Source organism: Athene noctua, chromosome 12 (genome assembly GCF_965140245.1).
Source record: "Athene noctua chromosome 12, bAthNoc1.hap1.1, whole genome shotgun sequence".
NCBI lineage: Eukaryota > Metazoa > Chordata > Aves > Strigiformes > Strigidae > Athene > Athene noctua.
Window position 1 is genome coordinate 6,923,240 of NC_134048.1, and position 22,047 is coordinate 6,945,286.

The 22,047-nt window shown below is 36.2% G+C and overlaps 1 protein-coding gene across 1 annotated transcript in view; it reads right to left on the reverse strand.

Annotated features, from left to right (window-relative positions):
• Positions 1 to 22,047, reverse strand: part of DOCK2 (dedicator of cytokinesis 2) — a 197,500-nt gene that overhangs the window by 119,939 nt on the left and 55,514 nt on the right. Inside the window, exons 26-27 of the mRNA XM_074916479.1 lie at positions 15,740 to 15,888; positions 6,383 to 6,478 (exon numbers count right to left, since the gene is read on the reverse strand). Coding sequence (XP_074772580.1) covers positions 6,383 to 6,478; positions 15,740 to 15,888 — 245 coding nt within the window. The remainder of the gene's footprint in view (positions 1 to 6,382; positions 6,479 to 15,739; positions 15,889 to 22,047) is intronic.

A 22,047-nucleotide genomic window follows, 5' to 3' on the forward strand; every position in this document is an offset into this window, starting at 1 on the left:
CAATATTTAATGAACTTATCTGTATTATATAAAAAAAATTTACTTGCTGAAAAGATTTTATCCTGTGTCAATGCAGGTAGTTCCTTTCTTCAAAATAGCTGAATAACCAGCTAGCACAGGGTATGCCCATGTAACCCAGTTTAGGGTCGATGATATTATTACTTCGCTCATGAAAACACAATCACCTTTCAGATGGGGGGCAGAGGGGAAAAGGTTTTGCAAAGCAAGTTTAAATGGCACACTGTAAAGCCCAAATAATGTATTTTATGTTTAGTGGAATGTACTGCTGACTTTTCTTAGAAGTGACTCTGGTTAATTAGTTCCAATGGTGCCAGGGTAATCCAGGGATTAACCACTGGATCCTATTTTTCTAAATCATATTGTATTAATTGTGCAATGTTAGTTAAAAATATCTGTACATTTTCTATACGCTTCTGTGTTCCTTAAATTCTTAGGGTTAACTACACATTTAAAAACACATTAAAAACAATTTTTCACAGAAGAATTTTGTCTGGAAGAACTAAGGTTTTTTACAAAACTTGTCTTCATTTCAAACGGAGTATGCTATGTGACATGGCTTAATTTATCAAAATTCCAAAGGACTAACACTTTAAAAAAATATTTCCATGTTAAATTCAATCAGTGTAGAAATGACAAGCACAAAATTATCATTATTTTAGAGGCTTTTCAGAGGAAAAGCCTTATATAATTTTTACTAGCAAAAAAGATGCCATTAGTGGAATAGAAAAGCTCTTCAATAATAATTTGTGGGTATAACAAAGGTAAGAATTAAATTATTATATCAGAACACATCATTATATTACACTGAAATACATGTACTGCTTATGCTGGTATGACAACCGCATTCCTATTTTGCATTTGTCTCTGATATAATGGAAGTTTTATTAGTGTGTAAATGTTTCTTGTGTATTAAAATAACATTTTAAGATTAATATCCTCTGTGGTAAAGGTATAATAATAAGCAATACTAATAGGCATAACACTAGCAAAACCAGTAAGTTTTTTTTTTCCTGTAGTAAACTCATTTTCAGCAATTTGTTATTATATGAAAGCAATCTTTTTGTGTTTCTTTTTGTTAATAAGCACAAAAACCCTCATTTTAACCTGTCTGATCTTGGTTCTGCATACATAATGAGTATGATGCCTTCAATATATTTTCAAAGAATCCAGATTATTCAATTTAAACGAAACACAGTATTTTGGTTCATCACACTGCACCAATCAATTCCTGGGGACAGTAAAACTATGCAAGAACAGAAATACTCTAGTTTAAGAGGCCAACCAAAGACAGTTATAAGTAAGACTCTAAGTCTTTCTTATGATCTGAAGAAACACCAATGCTTCTGAAAATCCAACACTGATTTAAACATTTATAGGTTTTACATTTTCATGTCTGATCTTGATGGAATTCAGAACTGTACACAATTTTTAATACTTAATATCCCAATCAAAAATAGCCTTTGTTTTCCATATTTCTCAGTCAGTGTTTTCCAACTGTGTCTCAATCAGTAAAGTACGGATTATCCATATATGGATATGAAATTCTCTTTTTAACACATGCACACTTAGCAATAGGGAAACACTTCAGGTATCTAGGCCAGCTGACCCTCAGCTCCCATTGCTGCAATTTAAGAACATTCTTTCAGCCTACCCTCTGTTCAGTGTTTTCCCATTCAGGCCCTTCAAAACATCTGTTTTACCTTGAAAGAAAACACGAAATTACAGTGCTGCTAAAGCACCGTCCTTCAGAAAGGTTGCTGCTAGAGTTCTCTACTTCAGGACTTCAGTAGAACAGAAGAAATGGGTTTTTTTTTGAGTCAGCAGTAGTAGCAACAGTCAGCCAAGTTCTAAAATAGATATTTAAAATCCAAACAAAAGACATCTGAAAAAAAGACAGAACTCTCTCCTTTTTTTGTAGCACGCTCTGACTACCATGACCAAAACCATGCAATCGTTCAACTGAAAACAAAGTAGAAGTAGGACAGAAGTAAATTATTCCTATGAAAGAATAAGCATCAAAATTTCACAATAAAACCACACTCACTAAATGCAAGACGTTATTATACCCAGTCTTCTCTACAGTACGTCACACACAATAGGCTTTCTACATAAAATTTTAAAGACAACATTGGATCAAAGGTAATCTGTTACATTAAAAGGTAACAGAGGGAAAGAGTCAGTCATGGTATGCATCAGCCACAGCAAGAGGGTAAGATTGTTTAGTTGATATATGTTTTATTTAGATTTAACAGAAATTTGTATATACTAGCAACACAAAGTACTTAAAATGTAATAGCTTTGTAATGCATAACTGGACAATCTAACCTATGTGAAAATCTAATATGTAAACATTTTTTTTCTTCTATTATTTAATATTTTTAAAATATTTTAGTAATTCATTACTATTTCGTATAGAAAATTACCAGATACACACTATGCAATTGATGATGTCATGACTGAAAAAGCAATAGAAATTGGTATTGCTAGAAGGTAATAGTATTGGCTATAAAAATTTCTCTGATTTAGAAAATTATGTTGTAATGCCTAAAACCAGCTCCCAGAGTAGGAAATAAAGGTTAGAAATAGAAACACACTCTTAAATAAATTTTTTTAAAAAAATAATCACCGAAGACACAAACCAACAAAAAAAACCCCAAACCACAGCTACTTCACAGCATTTGCATACAAAATATTGTAAGCTTCTCTGAAAGACATTTAAATGACAACTACAATATGGTATTTATACAACATTGCACAGAACATGGCATATTCCAAAATCACTGTATCTGAAATTGCTGTTTTATGGACTCAACTTTCTTTAAAAATTCAGAATGTAAGAATAAAATAATTGATTTCTCTCCATCGTGTAACAGCAGTTCATGTAGGGCTTTTTACAGTTTTGTGCACTATAGCTCTTAAAAAAGTCACAATACTTAGTATTTATGCTAGCTTAGATACAGAACATCTTCCTAATGAACTGTATTATCTAATGTATGTTTTGTAAATTTCTAGGTTCTTTAAATGTGATATTATCTTTTGCAATAAAATGAGATATTTTTCTTAGGTTTCAGGAGTCAACTAATAACAACATTTAGATTACAAAGGAAATTAATGATTGTTCTTTGGAAAATAAAAATGAATGGGAAATTAATAAATAGGTCTTTTATGGAATCATTCTGCAGCTTTTCTAGGTAGAGAAAGGATTTCAATTTGAATTTGAATACTAAAAAAAAAAAGCTGTAACTTTTAGCTTGTCCATGTGTATATTTAAATATATCGTTCTCCAACCATGGCAGCTCTGCAAAATGGTTTCTCTGGTTATTATTTCCCAAAGAGTTTTTTGGTTTTTTTCGTGGGTGTATGCTATCTAGAGGAGCTTTGGTTAACAGACCGCATTGTTTTCAGTAAATTCTTTCTTTGTACAATATCTTATATAAATAGTCTAAAAACTTTTCTGTATAGCATAACTACACTCTTTTCATCATGCTAAGCTGATATTGTGAACAAAATCAAGTTTGGGAGTGCCAAAGGAAAGCTTTAAAATGTATATGGTGGATTTATGATATTTTTGTTCACCTAATCAAGCCAATACCAAAACCAAGTACTTCTGTATTCTACATGCTTCTACACATTTTACTTCCACAATGACTGTAGTAGGACTTCACTGTATCACAATGCCCTTTAACTAAAACTCTAAATTTCAAGATAAAGCTTGGGTACCCGTTTTCAGACAATAAACTTGTCCCCTTTATTACAAGTTTAGCAGCACTTCTACTACAAACAGTCAGGGCTTTTCTTGGGTTTGGGTGGGGTTTTTTTTTCAATAGTGAAAATAACAAAGCAGGTGTTAAAGCCTTCAACTGCTAAAGCATCACAAGTAAGGCTAGAGTGTTATTTAAGTCTTCTCTGCAGTAGTTGCAGAGAGCCAAATTACTTTTCCATCACCAACACCTTCTCCTGAAGGGATTATATCCTTAGCCTGACTCTTTCCAGTAATTAAATGAACAAAGCCCACAGCATGCTGTTACCAGCTGAGCACAAGGCAACACCTCCCCTTAGATTCAACTTGCATTGTAGCAAGAAAAGATCAAGGCAACTGTAACCCAAGATCCTTTTAACTCTTCCTCCACCAATAAACTAGAAGATTGTGAAAAGAACACCTGAATATGAAAATTCACCTGCTTATCCCTGCCAGAAGGCAGAAACACTCAGGTAAATAAAATTCAGTACTCTACCAGGTGCAAGACATTTAAACTTGCAAGCAATTAGGGTCTTCTAAACTGTAACCATTGTTTTTATTAGTATAACATAGTAGTATTGTTCTTCATACCATTTTCAAATTCTAGAAAATTACACAGTAAAAGATAATAGAAATACTTGCAATAGTCAGAAATATAGTAACAGATTTAAGATACTACAGAGTAACCTTCTGTTCTCCTGGAAGTAAATAACAGATGTAGTCCAATTTGAAATGTCACTCATATCCAAATAACACCAGCTACACAGTCTGCCTGCAGCTATTCCATATGTCCCACCCGTACTTGCAGAGTTCACCACACTTTTAGCAACTTTAGCTCACCTAAGCACTCTGCAGAAGGCCATCATGCCTGACTATCTGCTTCATTTTTAAAAGATAAAGCATTCATGCTTTCAACCAGTTGGGCCTTCTTAAGAAGTTTTAAAGCAAACCTGCAAATTAACTGAGTGTAGTGAAGGTAGTGCACACAGCATGACACCACCTTATTTCACCAGTTCTTTCAGAATGCAAAAGACTATTTTGTTCATTAGCAACAATTTCTTCATGTCAAATGTAAAAGACCGTTAACAGATCTTGCCTCAGCTCTAGAAAACTTTGTAATTGATTTTAATTCTGCGTTGAAAAATCTCTAAAATTACCAATAAACACATATGCACAGGTGCTTATGAGCATTATCAGCAGACATCTGCATTTCAAAATTCACACTGGATTTGATCTTTTTGGTAAAAACAGCTGAATAAATTACAGTAGATGAGAGTTTAAAAAAAAAAAAAACAACAACCAAAACAAAACCACAAACCAAACAGATTTCCCAAGCCATTTCAATTGACTGTAACCAGCTTGTTTCCTAATGTTTCCTACAGTTTCATTTTGCTTCCTCATTTACTGTTTAGAGCATCCAGAAATGCACCTTAACATATTGATTACATAATCCATGACACTCATATGATGCTTTCTTCACAAGTACGTAAAACATTTTCAAACACTGAAAGGTTCACTGGGTCTTTATTCAAAATCTCTTCCTCTTATGACCATGCATACACACCAGTGGGTTACACACAGACAACACACTGGAGTTCTGATAAACAGTTAATGATACGATTTTTGAAACTTTCAGATCTACCACCAGGAAGTTGTAAGTAACCGTGGCAAATTTCTTCTCTAAAGAACTCAATTAGGAGATTAATCATTAGGAGACACACATGCTCTAACTGGCAATGATCTACAACTGTTACTTTGTTTTTCCAACAGAAATGAACAAGGAAACGAAGTATATTTTAAAAGACATTCAAGTACCTCTTGTGGCCAAAACAATCAAGTAAATGCTGCTCATGATTCTGCAGAATAATGTACATCTATGAAGACTAACAATTAATATACATCTTCTCTTAAATGCTTAATCTGAAGGGCAAAATTCTGGAACTCCTGCTGAACACAACTGGCTTGCATTCTCAGAAATAGTATAAATCAAGAGGAGTACTCATAATTTATTACTTAAACCTGAATACACTGCAGAATCTGTCCTTGAATATAACCCTCAAACCATGGAATATCCACAAAAATCTCCAGTGAGTGCCCTGTGCCAGTGCACCCCCAGGTATTTTCCCTGTGCACGTAGGTTATCTTCCTCCTCCAGAAACAGAGCCAGGAATGGCACCTGCGCCATAGCAACTCTAACTCACCAAAAAGTAAATCATGTGGAAAAACTGGGAGAAACACAGCACCTACCAATTCTTTATATAAGCTATTCAGAACACCTTCTTTTCCCCTAATTTTACAGACACTTCCACTTTAGATTAGTAGATACAGTATTTTCAATGTGTTAAAGTATGCCCTTTATGCAGGTTTGTAAAACCTTCTTTTTGCAAACAGCAATTAAATTTAGATTTAGCATCTGTTTTTTTAAAGAATGCACAAATCTCGCAGTATTCAACTACACTTCAGAAGACACTACAGTGACACAGTTAAAAGAGTAAAGCTTTAGACCTCTTAATTTAAAAAAGTCCAGAAACAAGGAGTCCACACATACTGTATTTGCATTTTTTTCAGGATAACTATAAAATTACTTTCAAGGCATTAAAAATTCATTAGAACATGACTCACAATTAAAGGATCTTCTCGTCCCATTGTAATAACAGTTCTGTTCACTATGCGTAGTAACTGTACCATTATTTCTTGAGTATGATGATAAGTTGATGCCTGTAAACAAAAAAAAATGGTTTTGGTATTAAATCCATATCTCTTGCAAAAGAGAAAAAACCCAGTTATTTCCATATTGACAGTTCAAGTTGTATAATATAGCCATACTATTGAAAGAACACTAACTCTTGCTCACACTGCTCCTTAGTTTCATCAGTTTCAGTGGAACAATAATTTCAAGTGGCACTGTCCAATTTCAGCCCTATCTATCCCACAACTGCTTTTTGTTTCAAATACTCACTCCCCATCCCTCACTCGAGGGGCTCATGTTATCCCAATAACTGAGCAGCCTATAACATAATAGCAACACCCTGGTAATACATAACTGAGGAGAATTGTATCATAGTTCTCTACATCTGTCAATGGCCCTCAGGATGGCCTGGAGCTCAGTAATATTCTTAGCTTGCAGTCACAAAGTATATAATTATTAAAGGAGAAAGTTATCTTCATTTCACTTCACAGTTCTCTGAGGGCACAAACTGAAGTCGGACTGTTCTTTGGCCCTATTGCCAAAGTATTGGTCGATTTGGCTGGCTGAGAGCACACTAGAGACCCACGCCTGTCAGCACCAAGTGCTGAGTGATCTTTGCAGCCCAACAGTTAATATTCACTAACTCACATCAAATGACAAGTACCTCTGGCATGTGGCCTGTAAAAGGACATTTGATTATTTATTTGAAAAACACTGAGCAGAGGGGTATAACCTTATATTCAACAATTTCACTGACCTTACTCTGATCACTAGACAACTTTGGAAAGTAGCCTGCAACAATCAAGGAAAGAAAAAGTATAAACAAATTTCTGATGGAAATAAAAAAAATATTGCATTACACAAAACAAGGCACCTCTTTAACACCACATGTAGTATGGAAAGAACACCACAATCACAGAAGCCATGGTGATTTCTTAACAATATTTTAGGTGGCTGAGCCCCAGCATCACCCCAGGAAAAGTGCTTCTGAATGTAAGATGTGTCAGAGGGAAAAAAAAAGTGTCTCCTTTCTTTCTCCTGTTTTGATTAACCTGGATCAGGCCAGCATCCCTTGAATACAGACCTTCCTCATATCTAGCCATTTATTTACTATTACCATTTAGTTCTATTGTGTCCTTCAACTATGACACATGCAAGCTTAAATGATCTTCTCACCTGTCACAGCATTTCAAAAATTACTATATTCTGTAAATGAACAATGTGTTCACAGAATAATTTATTTGTGGTTGGTGTTTTCCTTTTTAATTTAAATTTCTCTGGCATGGTCCCGTATTTATAAAAAGACTACACCTGACAGTTGCTGCAGGGAAGACACATTTGTTGGAGTGCTTTCACAAAACCACTTTCTCTTCCATCTCCTCCGCTTCCCAATATGCAAACTTTAAGGTTTATGCCAATCAAACAATATTAAAATTATATAAATGATACAGTGCATTGCCTCTTTCTATTTTAACTTCACAGCAAATAACAGTGAAATTAAAAATAAAAACCTATAGTGCATTGTTGTGGGGCTAGAGATTCATCAGTAGCCCCACAACGAACCATATAACCTAGTGGTACACTCCTGCTGTGACACATTCCTTGCAAATGCAGACATTTGCAAAACATCCTACACAGCCAAGGCAAAGAAAGAACCAATAAAGGGGAAGCCACATTAAACAAATGAACTAGACAGATTTTTTTTCTGATACTTCTTAATATTCATTTGAAGGTATGCAAAGCTACCTGCTATAACAGTGGCTCCCTTCTAACAATAGCCTCCAAAAGCACTAAAACTCACAGCATGCACTTTGCAGCCAGTATTTTCACCCAGGAAAGATTCTATGTCTCACTGCAAGGACTGTAACACTTCAATAGCTCCCTGGTTAGAACTCTGTCCATGCAGCCACCATACGAAATATCAAGATCAAAACCGGTATCTCAGGTGGAATTGTTATCTGCTGTGCTGCAAGAAATACCATATGACTCTATGATTTGGCCTCTATTGAAATTCAGGATATAGTTCTTAATCATAGCTGCTCTTACAATATTCATTACCACTATAATTAAAAAAAAATAAAAATCAGCAACCAAAAGTTGTAAACTACATAGTAGCACTTTTACACACTTTTCTTGGGCACATGGAAGTCACTTCTTTATTAGTTTGAGGGTTTTTTTTTTTAAATTTAAAGATAAGGGCTCATAACCTAACTTCATTTCCTTCCACATTTCAGCATGTGCTATACCATTATTAGCAACAGTTCAGAAGATTACATAATGATTTTAACATTTAGTCATAACTCCATCATTAAAGATGAGCTCTATCCTAATTTCACAAGTAGCACATCACACACTTTTTCCTGAAAAAAAAAAAAAATTATGCTCAGGCATGCAAAGATTATTCTCTGCTAAGCCTCTGAATTTTCAGAAAAAAGTTAGCAAATGATTTAAATGGTTTCTTTTATGAAACTAAGACTGCCTTTCTTCTTGATAATATATGAAACAATCAGGCATTCAACACTGACACAGCTAACTTAAAAATAGTGTTTTCACACATTGCCTATACACTAGATTTCAGCTTTTATTTTAACTAACAGTTTCTAGCTTCAGAAGGCAGTCTAGCAACCCACAGTAACAAGCATTTTCTTAGATCATATTTCACAAGGATTACATATGTTTTTTTAGTGAAACCTGGAAAACCCACAATTTGGCTGTAGTCCATTTGGTTAAACACAAGACTCTTCAGAAGCTAAATTAACAGCTTGTACTATATATAAATGCTCCCTTGGAAAACATGAATTGTATTATTCCATTTCATGGATTGTGGTCATCAAAAACGTATGCTTGTCTTCACTGTTGAAAGGGATTTGCTAGGTGACCAAGCCATGAAACAATCAGAGCTCGCAGGTGGTATACAGGTCAGCGGTAGGAAGTTTTCTCACAGAACTCAGATGCCTTCAGAGTCATTGATAGGATGGATGGCACACATCGGTACATATAAATTAATTAATAGAAAATCCAAACAAAAGAAAATTTCATTCTCTTTTAAAATATCTGTGCAGGGTAATAGCAGTTAGTGTTTGATTTAGCCTTCATATTCTATTTAAGCTTCTAGAGGGTTGGGATAAAAATTAAGAGTCTTGTCTTGGAGGCAACCATGCACTTCAGAATACGAGAGTGCTCATTTATTTGGATAGTGACAAACTTGGACTAACTGAATGGCTCCTTCAGAACTATAATTTTACATAACCTGTACTTGAGATATCCACTTAGAGATACTTTTTCGGACAATTCATTTCAGCTGTCCCAGCTGTGCCCCTTCTCAAACTCTTGCCCAACTCTAGTCTACTTCCTGGCAGGGGGCAGAGTGAGAAATGGAGAACTCCTCGACACTGTGCAAGCACTGTACAGCAATAACTAAAATTTTCATTGGCGTGTTATCAGCATTGTTTTGGTCACAGACCTAAAACAGCACCATATGTGCTGCCATGAAGAAAATGAACTCTATACCAACCAGATCCAGTATGCTCACTCTGTTATGCATCCAGTTCTTGAACTTTGTGTTCCCCCTCTGACAGACACACAAAAAAAGAGTACACATAAAAGGTGCAAGATTTTGTTGTTTTGGTTTTTTTTTTAAATCATGCAGCTCATAATCATTGTTCTGACTGAAAACTGACTGTAGAAGAAAAAGGTAACTGGCCCTAAAATAACATGCAGGTTCCCCGCCTAAATTACTTTGAAATTCTAGTTTGCTAAAGTCTTAAGATCTGCCGTAAGTTAGGCAAATGCTTTACAAATTTCTGTACAACTCTAAAATGCTTCCAGACTTGTTTGCTAATATAATCAGCAGCTTAAAATGCAGCTGCTGCCAATTACTGACTTTGTGCACAGAACAGGAAAAGATTATACATCTCACTTCCACTTGTAGCCTCAACCAAGTTGTTATTTTAGATTCTAAAAGAAAGAGTTTACCATTACATTTAATTGTTTCAGCACTACAAACAAAAACTTGTTCTGATACAGTAAATGTTAAACTATAGGACATATATCAGATTAAAGACAAAGTCATTTTAGGAAGGGCCATCAGATTGCATGTGTCAAAGTTGTAAAGGGAGAAAAGGGAAGTATTTTTAATTAAAACAGAAACAAAAAGTCACAGATTTCATCATGACCTTTGTCCACAACTTGCAGTTCTGAGCTCTAACTGTATTTCACAGGTGTTGAAAGCACACGGTCTGAAGCTGTGAAGCTAATTTTAGACATGATTCACTCAAAATAATGCCATCTATGTCCAAAAGTTGTTTGTCTGTAGATGCAATTTAAAACAAAACATAAGCATCTCATCCAGATGCATAACACTGACTGCCTATTCATTAAAAATAAAGTCTTTAAACCACCGTTCTTAACAAGGTACTTGCTACCTGCAGAACACAGCAGCTAGACAGCAGCTGAAGGGAATAGTGTTTCAACACAAGGATCTCATGATTCACATGTTCCCACTGGCCAAACAACATAGGACAAAACAGTAGAGCGGAGCTGCTAATGTCACAATAACTTTTCCTTTGACAAAGAAAATACATTCTTCAAAAATTCTGTAACAACTTCAATGATCACCTCATAATATAAATTTTGACCGCACAAAACACAGAACAACTACTGCTGCTTCTTTTCTGACCTTTGTGTAAATTCTACTTCTGGTGGTTTTCACAAAATAAATTCAGTGCAAAAATATCAAAGTTAAGTTTACAAAAAGTTTAAAATACTAATCCAAAACCAGACATCTCTATAGAAATGGAAAACCAGAAGAAATATGGACAAGATGTAGGTGTTTTCAGGGCAAAGCTTACAATTAATGTTGTAAAGTGAGTCTCCCACAAACACCTGAAGTTTTCTCCCCCAGCACACCAAATCATCAGTTTTCTTAGAAAGATACTAAGAGATACAGGAAAGGAATTGTTCAACACAAAATTGTATTCATCTTAAGGCCCAAATGTAATCCCATAAGAACTGATTTGGTTAATTACCAAAACAATTCTCTATATCTAGATCCCACCGCATTCTGAATGAGACCACCTCAATAGTAGTATCATAATAATCTAGTGAACCTTTTCCATTTGCCTGTACAAGTATGGGATACGAAGTATTTCCACTGCAAGTCAAAACTGTATATCCTTGAAACAAGATTTCTCACTTCAGCTGGAAAGTAAACATCTATGTTGCACTCAAGAGAAATCCGCACTGTCTCTTAAAGACAAATTACTGTCGGATGCCTTAGATACTGCTGTATTGAAGGTGTTACCTTACTTTGGTCTTTTTTTCTCCTGCAGATAAGTCATCTCAAAAACTGATTTTTAGTACTAAGCCAGGACCAGTGTTCAGCACAGCTAAAAAAATGAGACCATGACCCATGGATTCTGTCAAAAAGAAATTACTCATGCTAGTCACGCATTTGCTGTTGTAGTTAAAAAAATCCAGTCTTATATTTAATGACATATACCTTAACATATTCTAACATCCATATTGTCTCTGATCAGCAATTGTATCGCCAGAAGGCATGCCAGGGTATGTATTTTTCTCAACAGAAGCATCTGTTTCTTCTGTTGATATCCCAACTACTCTACAATGTTTCTTATACTCATGAAAATGATGCCTCCAGAGGGGTTGTATTACGCTGATAGTACTATTGAAATTAAACCTACTTACTCCAAAGGACATTTCTCCTTATATTAGAAATTCATGAGTATTTATTGCAAATGCAATCTGTAGATAATTGCCACCCAAACACCTCACAGATAATCTCCAGTTTACAGGTTACCTTCCTTAAAAAAAGCTATTGAAGAAATGCCCCTTGCTTCAAACAAATGTGAATGAGGGGGTGGTGGTGGTAGGAATGGCGCACCAGGGGGGGTTTCAAATGCATGTGTTTTAAGTTCTCAGCAATTTTCATTACATAATGGGCTTCATGTTGCCTAAAAAGCCATTGTTTATCATAATGAAAAAAAGTTTGCCCAGCTACCTCCTTCAACAGGAATAAAAGCACAAAATGCATGACATGCTTTCAATCAACATCATTCTATACAAATTACATAAATTTAATTGGACTGTTGAAAGACTGAAGTCCAAACCTGTGAAGAGTACAATCACCCACCAAACCTCTGGTCTCCAGCTGTGTTTAAACATACACATCATACTCAGGGAAAAAAAGAACTAACAAGAAAACTCTTGTTATTGAAGATAATGTTCTCCACAATGATAAAGAGCATTTGTTTTTAAACACAGCTAAACATTTGCCTAATATCCAGGGAGAACATCTGAAGGAAAAAAATTAAGAGCTTTTGAAAAGCTCTCAGCAGCACTACAGTAACCAAGTAGTTTTCAACTAAAATGCTCCCAAATGAGATCTAAAGTATTTGTCTATTTTTTTTTTTAAGTCCTTAAGGCATATATACATTAATGCATTCCCAGAAATGTGCAAAACCAGGAGTTACAAACCTCTCAAACATGGAATTTATTGAAACACTTGCTTTTTTTCAATCATCTTTGCCCTTCATTTACACCTTATTTCTGTAGACACTTCTAGATAACATGCATCAGTTCAGATATAGGTCATCTTCCATCCCTTAAGCTTTATGTTTTTACTAATATTGAGGAATAATAAAGAAAGGAATAATCTATCTGTATGTTAAAATGTTTTTTCCCCCCAGATGGAAACCTGCAAGTGTTTCCAAAAGGGAACAACAATATTTATTAGCAAGAATTCTACTTCTGTGCCAACAGTCACCCTTTAAATATGAATAAGGTTAAAAGGGTGTTTCTTTTTAGAAACAATAATTTGAGAAATAAATAAAATGAGATGCCTTCTGAAAAATCCTACATTTACAAATGTTTCTTCGCTGGAAAACAGCCCATCATGTTTCTACATCCTTCTGGATATGTCAGTTCCTACTCTTGGAAACTGAACAAGTTACAATCTACACAATAGTCATCAGACTGCATGGGGCCACATATGAGTATACCAAGCAACGAGAATCTGACTTCTTCATGCCCTTCTGCATATGTTCTCACTCATGCAAACATGGGTTACAAACCTGTATTTTCAGTAGGCACTGACAAGTCTTTGATGTGTTTGCTACTGTTGCTACAGACAGTAAGTTTATTCTAACAGTTAAATTACGTGGCCCACATGCAGAAACTATGAATCCATCTTGTTTTAGCACTGCATTTCACCTTTTTAAGTATACAGTAATTAAATTGGTTTACCTTACATTATTGCCCTATAAACTTAGAACTTCACTCTTTGCCCTATCATGCTTTCACCATTTCTCTTACAAATTACATTTGAAATTCAAATGTTCAGTACCTATTAAGTATCACCTTGTATCAACGCTCCTATGTCTAAAACAATGAGAAAAATAGCTCATAATACACATTAAAACATTGCCCTGTGCAGTCAAGCCTCTTCAGTTTCACACTCAAAGATTTTTATGAAACCAAGCAACATGCTAGTAATGATTTCATTACTAGAAAATAATCCAAGAATCCATAATGAAAAGTTACTAAAATAACAACTTGCCTTCATGCAAAGCCTGCAAAGTTTGAACACCTGTATCAGAAAACTATAGCTCTGGAGAAATAAGCACATGCTCACAGGAGAAATTACAACTTTCCTAATCTAATTTATTATGAGGTTTTCTCAGAATAAATTCCTCAAATTATTGTGAAACTTCATTGAATAACCTACTGCTCATTAAAAAGCGAGACTAAAAAGTCAATTCAGTACTCTCTCAAATGAGAACAGCAACCACCCAGATCACGATATCTACTGTGCTCAAAAACTTCAGGAGCACAAGAAAGAAACAACAGACTCAAAATTAAGTATAGTTGAGAGTAACCTATTTTACACACATTGCTGAAAGCAGAAACCATAAATCACAACATCTGTACACTGAAAAAACATTTATTTCAGAAACCACAAAGGTTTTTATAAAAGTTAGAAAATTAAATATGAAGATTATCTGAATACTTGGAATAATCATAGAATCACAGAATGGTTTGGGTTGCAAGGGACCTTAAAGATCACCTAGTCCCACCCCCTGCCACGGGCAGGGACACCTTCCACCAGCCCAGGTTGCTCACAGCCCCGTCCAACCTGGCCTTGAACCCTGCCAGGGAGGGGGCAGCCACAGCTTCTCTGGGCAGCCTGTGCCAGGGCCTCACCACCCTCACAGGAAAGAATTTCTTCCTTCTCTCTAACCTAAATCTGCCCTCTTTCAGTTTAAAACAGTTACCCCTCATCCTGTCCCCACATCCCTGATCCCTCCCCCCTTTCCTGCAGCCCCTTTCAGCCCTGGGAGGCCGCTCTAAGGTCTCCCCGGAGCCTTCTCTTCTCCAGCTGAACCCCCCAACTCTCTCAGCCTGTCCTCACAGGGGGTGCTCCAGCCCCTGAGCATCCTCGTGGCCTCCTCTGGCCCCGCTCGAGCAGGTCCGTGTGCTTCTGCTGTTGGTGCCCCAGAGCTGGACCCAGCACTGCAGGGGGGTCTCACGAGAGCGGAGCAAAGGGGGAGAATCCCCTCCCTCGCCCTGCTGCCCACACTGCTCTGGATGCAGCCCAGCACACCGTTGGATTTCTGGGCTGTGAGTGCACATTGTCAGTTCATGCCCAGCTTTTCACCCACCAGTAACCCCAAGTCATTCTCCACAAGGCTGTTCTCAACCCCTTTATCCCCCAGCCTGTATTGATACTGGGGATTGCCCTGACCCAGGCTCAGGACCTCGCACTTGGACTTGTTGAACCTGATGATGTTCACATAGGCCCACCTCTTGAGCTTGTCCAGATCCCTCTGTATGGCATCCAGTCCCCCAGGCATGTCAATGACACCACTCAGCTTGGTGTCACCAATACCATCGATACTAAGCTTGGTGACATAATATTCTAATTCATTTCAGTATATAATCCATTGATCTCTGTCAGTGAAAAATAAAATGCCTAAACCTCTGCTAGGAAAAAACACTACAGCCTCCCTGCTTTTAATAATACTATGGTGATTTACAGCAGCTGACTAAAGAACATAAAATTCAGTAATAAAACAAGATAGCATAGATTTTAGTACTTCGTCTTTAATACCTCAACTGCCCTTTAACTTAAGTTTATGAAAAATAGGAGAAAAGTTCAATTTCCCACTGACTTGTATTAAAAATTTAAATGAGGTTCATTAACATAAATAATTTACTACCTAATCAGCTCAGGCTTACTACAGACTTGGGCCATCTACATCATCAGTACTTACAGGGTCTTGACAGCTCAGAACCTCCAGGATGCTATTGAGTAATTCAACACAGTACTTCTTCTCTTGGACCTGGAGCTGCTGATCTTCCTTCTGTTCCAGTAATTCCTTCAGCTCTTTTGTAATCACAGGAAGCAGAATGTCCCTGCATTCTGAAAGAAAGCAAATTATCTTAAGAACAAATATAAACCAAGTGCAAATAAACCCTCCTTCAAACAGTGAAACACCACATGCTTTAGCAGCTACAGCCCCGTCCAATGTGGAGCTGTTGATTTTCCAATCATGCCTCAGGGATACTCAAATCTGTGTGATATTTCTCTATATCAACAGTATTTCTCATATGAAAAACATAACTTCTGATAAAAATAGTTTGTCTCAATTAAACTCTGAAGGCCATTTAGTTTGACTCACTTTTGGACAAATTACTCACTTTACATACAAAGCACCTAGAAATAAGCTATGTTTAAGTAGTATAGAATTTTAATGTTAGAAAAATACTATACTCATTAAATCATTCTTTCTGAAAATAAGATACAAACAGCAATAGAATTGTTCTACGGCCACCATTTTGGAACACACCTCTAAGAACCTAACAAACGAATGCAGTCAAGGAAAAGACTAATGAAAGGCCTATCAAGCCCATGAGAGCAAGATCTGTGCATACATTCATCCTTACTTAAATCTAAGGAAGCTGACACAAATAAGTTATATTTTGATCTCACTTATGCATTGACTTTTTAAGAGAGGTGCTTATAGGAAGTGCTGGAATGGCAACATAAACTAATTGGAAATAACTTCAATGAAGGCACTATCTATCTAGGAAAAAAAGATACAGAAGATTTTTTTTCCCTCATTTAATTGATACATGCCACTGAGTGATTTAAGTAGCAACTTACTTGTACAGTGCTATGCAATTAAAGTGAGTACAGCACAACTGCGTGAATAACACTGAGCAGATGCTTCAAAGATTTATTATATTTATGAAAATAACCTGGGAAGACAACAGAGCTAGATGTAGCTTCAAAGGTTCCACCTCTGAACAAAATTTGTATAGAAAAACAGAACGATTCTCATCACAGATAGCGAGCTGAATTTCTTATTCATTTCCACTCAACTGATTTCTTACCGCTTAAAATTCTTAACTATTTGAAAACATTTATTGGATATTATTTTCTATCAATATCACATAGCACAGTTTCTGAAAAAAATACTAGAACAAAACTAGAAACTTAAATACTGCAAACAAAATGTGTTTTTTTTTATTTTTTCTTTTAAGATTTATTTAGAACACCTTTACTTTTTTAAGGTAATTTCACACAGCTTACAGTTCATTTATGTGACCAATTCTGCACATAGACAAGCTTCCTGCACTTAAGGCAGGTCACAGACTATCCCTCTGATTCAGAAAGCAAATAGCTGCACTTATAAAGCTTAAAGTGCTTAGAGCATAGTAGCAGGGCATATTAACACACCTAAAACACCAGTGTTGATTTGTGTCCATGGAGACATAGGAAAACTCTCCTCCAAAAGTCATCAATACTGATAGATCTGTAGTCACCAGCTGTAGACATCAAACATTATAGTTTTCTCAAACTGAAATGTAATTTAATAATTTTCAAATTCTTTCTTGATTGGCTCATAGGAACCACTTCTAATAACTAATTATAAACACAACAAATACAGTGCCATTAGCTTCTTGACCAAAAACTAAACCAAAGAAACATTAGTAGCAAAATTAAAAGTTATATGCAATGTTTAAAACTTGCTGAAATGTGATAATTTGGGTTTTTTTTACAAATAAGGGTTTGTTTGGTTTTATTCAGTCAACAAATAAGCACAAGTTGTAAATTAGATTATTACCTACCTACTTTTGAAAAATCTAGAAAACTAACTTTTTTCATTGCAATCTGTAGAAACAGTTTTCTTCAACAGTCTAGGGTTATTCTGGGGGAAAATAGTTCACAGTATGATCAGAACCTTGACAAATGAATCTTGAACTGATCACTCAAAAAATATTTAAGATATTTTTTTCTTTTGGACATAACATTTCTTGCTAACCAAGTTCCATTTCATGATGGTTATGAAAAAGACCATAAGCATATTAGTGTAAACACCTGCTAAACCTACTAGTATAAACATCCACTTCTCTAAAACAGCAATGACTGTTACATTCCCACTGCAGAGTTGGGATGAGTTATTTGCTCGACTTTTAACTTCCCTATACAGCCCATATGCTGCTGAGATAGAAACTGCATGTCAACTCAGCGACATACATGCAAGGAACTTTCTTAGAAAGTTGCAAAAGAAAAATTCAGATGGGACTGCAGTGGATTTTCAGTCTGTTACTGAAAGTTGGCATGCATTTAACAGATTTTTTTGAGTGGATCAGACAATAAAAAAAAAGAATTAAATGGACCTACAACTGAAACAAACAGTTCAGACTGGATAAAAGGAAAAACTTCTTCCTTATGAAGACAGTCAACCAGTGGAATGAACAAGTTATCCAGTTTCTGGCTTTGGAGGTTTTCAATACCTAAACAGAACAAGCCCAGAACAACCTAGTCTGACCTCACGGTTGACTATTTTGAGTGGGAGGCTGGACCAGACACATTCTCAGGTTCTTTCCAACTTCAACTATGAGCCGTTATTGCAAAAACTGCTGATTAATGGTACCACAGCAGAAACTTGGTGGACTGCAAATGACCTCTTGCTGTTTCTCAGAAACAGAAGATAGTAGCCAATTTCTGATGACAAGCATCAGCACACAGCAAGAAACTTACAGGAGATTGCTAGATCTGGAATCTTTGGAAAATCAATGGAGACTCTCAGAAAATTAGGAACAAAGACAGATCTCTACATATATACTTATATATGTAAATCATGACATTATTACAGCTTGTGATTTTTTTATCCACAAACTGAAACAAAAAGGTTTTCTATACCAGAAGAGATGACATCAAAATCATTACTCTAAAGACAGATGAGAGAAACCTATTTCTTGTCAATTCTGTCCATAGCACTTGCACAGCATCTGTTAAGTTGCAAAAAAATATTGCTTCACATATATTTAACCTTTATGAAAATACACAAGCAGCAAGCACTGAGGGACACCAAAAATTTGATTTTTCTTTTCTGATACCCACTCTGCCTCATCCCTGGCTTCCTCTTCAGATTCTCTAACTGCATGCAAGGTATGCTGAAGGAATGATTCATCACAAGCTAAATGCCCCACCTTTCCTATAGCATTGTGGGTCTAATACACTAACCCAAATGAGAGGCGATAAACCTCATCTGCATACAGTATCTCTGTACATACTTGTCTGCAACTGTATCTATTTCTACACTTGGCAGCATTTTATGTCACAAGTCCTCTGCTCTAAATCTGCTGTGTACAAACTCTACTTTTTATATGGATGCATAACTACTATAACTATTCTGCAATAGACGCAGTAACAGCTACAATTAATACAACGTGAAGATGGATGTATTTAAATGAACACATCCAACCTTTAACTAATCTGCAATCATGTCACAGGAATACAGATTCCAAATAAACAACATGTAAGAAATTAAGCTGGCAACTGTCTTCTCCTAGCTACCATTCCTAAAAATGGTGACTTAAAAATATTCCCACTTCAAAAAAAACCAGCAGCGACTGCTATACTAGCAAGCCTGTTCATAACAGCAAAATCCAAAGCCATATCAAATTACATGACATCTCAGCCACTTTTCACCACTCGAAGAGGATGCAATGTTATATGCACATATCAGTTTCACAACTGCCAGGATAAACATACTTATTGACTCCACTCCTCCAAAATAATATCCAGCTCAATTTTTAAGCCATTAAGATCTTCCTTGAAATGTCTGACAGTGAGCAAATATAAAAATTCTCTTTTGATAGCTTTTAAAGTTACTGGATAATGAATACTAATAAAGAACTATACTTAATTATTTTTATTTCTCAAGTAAAGTAAGAGACTAGACTGAACAAATTCATTGATCAAGGGGAATCCTGTATTTTAGCTAAAGTACATTTTTAATTTGTACTCCTACAGAAAAAAGCTAGGATTTCGAAGTAGGTATGTCAATCGCTAAATTATTTTTGACTTCTCATGCTAGTGATAGCCATTTGACCAATTATCATGAAGTGTAGAGATCATCATAAGTTCCACTGGACACCTTAAAGAGGAGAGCAAGTAAACTTCATTGAATTTAAAACTCCTCCACACCAGGGTTTCAGAGGCCATTTAAAATGCCCACTATTGTCTATAACTCATTTAAAAACCACATACACATGTCTTTCGTTAAAAAAAATTAAGTCTTTGACATCATTCATCTTCTGCATAAAGCCATTCCATACTTCTGAAACATTAAGAAAGCAGGGCTTTTTGCACAGACAAAATCTTCCTCTTGTACTGAGACAGCTGAGGTAGAAGGTACAATTGACTTCCTCCAGTTTTAAGAGTTAATTAGTCTATAGGCTTCATTACTCCCAGTTGTACTTTGCATTATAAATTAAAATTTGATCCATACTTGATACATACAGAATCTATTAAAAGGATATGCAACTGATCAATTATTTACAGTGCATTTGCAGATGTGAACAATGTTGAAGTGTCAAGCTACAGAGAAATTCAGGGGCCATTTAACTAGCCATAGCTATAGTATTTCCTTTAAAAAAAAAATCCTACCAAACAAAACAAACCTGCAACTGTGATTAATGGAAAAATTGTTCAATGTAATTTTATAAGCAAATTTTGGGTTTTGGTGTTAATTAAATTGGTTTACATTAGGACTATATGACTGTATTTTACGATCTGCTGCTAAACTCAGCTTGTTAAGGCAATACAGGAAAATTTATTTTGTGTGCAGTAAACAACTCAAGTAATGTACTTCTATGACATTATTCATAAACAAAAGACAATAGTCTTACAAAAGGAAAATTAACTAGGTTTTACAAGATCCCTACCAGTTAAAGTCATCCCATGTAACACAATTCCAAGATGTTCTGATGAACCACATACAATCAAAGTAACCGAAAAAAAAATAGCATTTATAGTAAACAAGCGCTGGTCTCAGTGTGAGCCTGCAGCTGGACTAGTATTAACATAAAACTGTAGTCATGCCTTCTCATCTTTAAAAACCTTGTTAAAACCATTTCACTTGAATATTATACAAAATATAAAATCCTTCTATTATCCTGGGACAAATAAAACTTTATTGAACGGTTGCATAAATTCCAGATTATAATATTAAGGTATCATTGCATAAGTTAAGTAATGAGCAAAGTGCTCATTTAGGCATCAACAACTCATTGGCTAGGGAAAAGGAGAAAAAAAAAATTAAGAAAATCATGCAAGACAGTAATTGAGAAAAAAAAATATCCAAAGTAAAATTTTCATTTGTAGTATATGATGATCTGGACTCATTACTGAGTGCATCCTCAGTAAGTCTGCAGATGACACCAAGCTGGGCAGAGTGTTGATCTGCTTAAGGGAAGGCTCTACAGAGGAATCTGGACAGGCTGGATCAACAGACCAAAGCCAACTGTATGAGGTTCAACAAGGCTCAGTGCTGGGTCCTGCACTTGGGTCACAACGACCCCATGCAATGCTACAGCTTTGGGAAGGAGCGGTTGGAGAGCTGCACGGGTAAAAGGACCTGGGGGTGTTGGTCAACAGCTGGGTGAATATGAGCCACCAGTGTGCCCAGGTGGCCAAGAAGGCCAATGGCATCCTGGCTTGTGTCAGAATGGCGTGGCCAGCAGGGACAGGGGAGGGATCTTACCCCTGTACTCAGCACTGGAGTGGCCACACCTTGAATACTGTGTTTGGTTTTGGGCCCCTCACTACAAGACAGACATTGAGGAACTGGACCGTGTCCAAAGAGCAACAAAGCTGGTGAAGGGTCTAGAGCACAAGTCTTACAGGGAACAGCTGAGGGAACTGGGGGTGTTCAGCCTGGAGAAAAGGAAGCTGAGGGGAGATCTTATCGCTCTCTACAGCTACCTGGGAGGAGGTTGTAGTGAGGTAGCAGTCCGTCTCTTCTCCTAAGTAGCAAGTGAAGAAAGGAGAACAAACTGCCTTAAGGGCTATCATGCATTGGAAGAGGGTGCCCAGGGAAGCTGTTGAGTCACCATCCCCAAAGGTATTCTAAGACAGGGAGATGTGGTGCTTCGGGACATGGTTTAGTAGTGGACTTGACAGTGTTAGGTTTATGGTTGGACTCAGTCGTAAGGGTCTTTTCCAACCTAGATGATTCTATAATTCTATGATTAAGCAATCCACTAACACACATCATCATCCCTC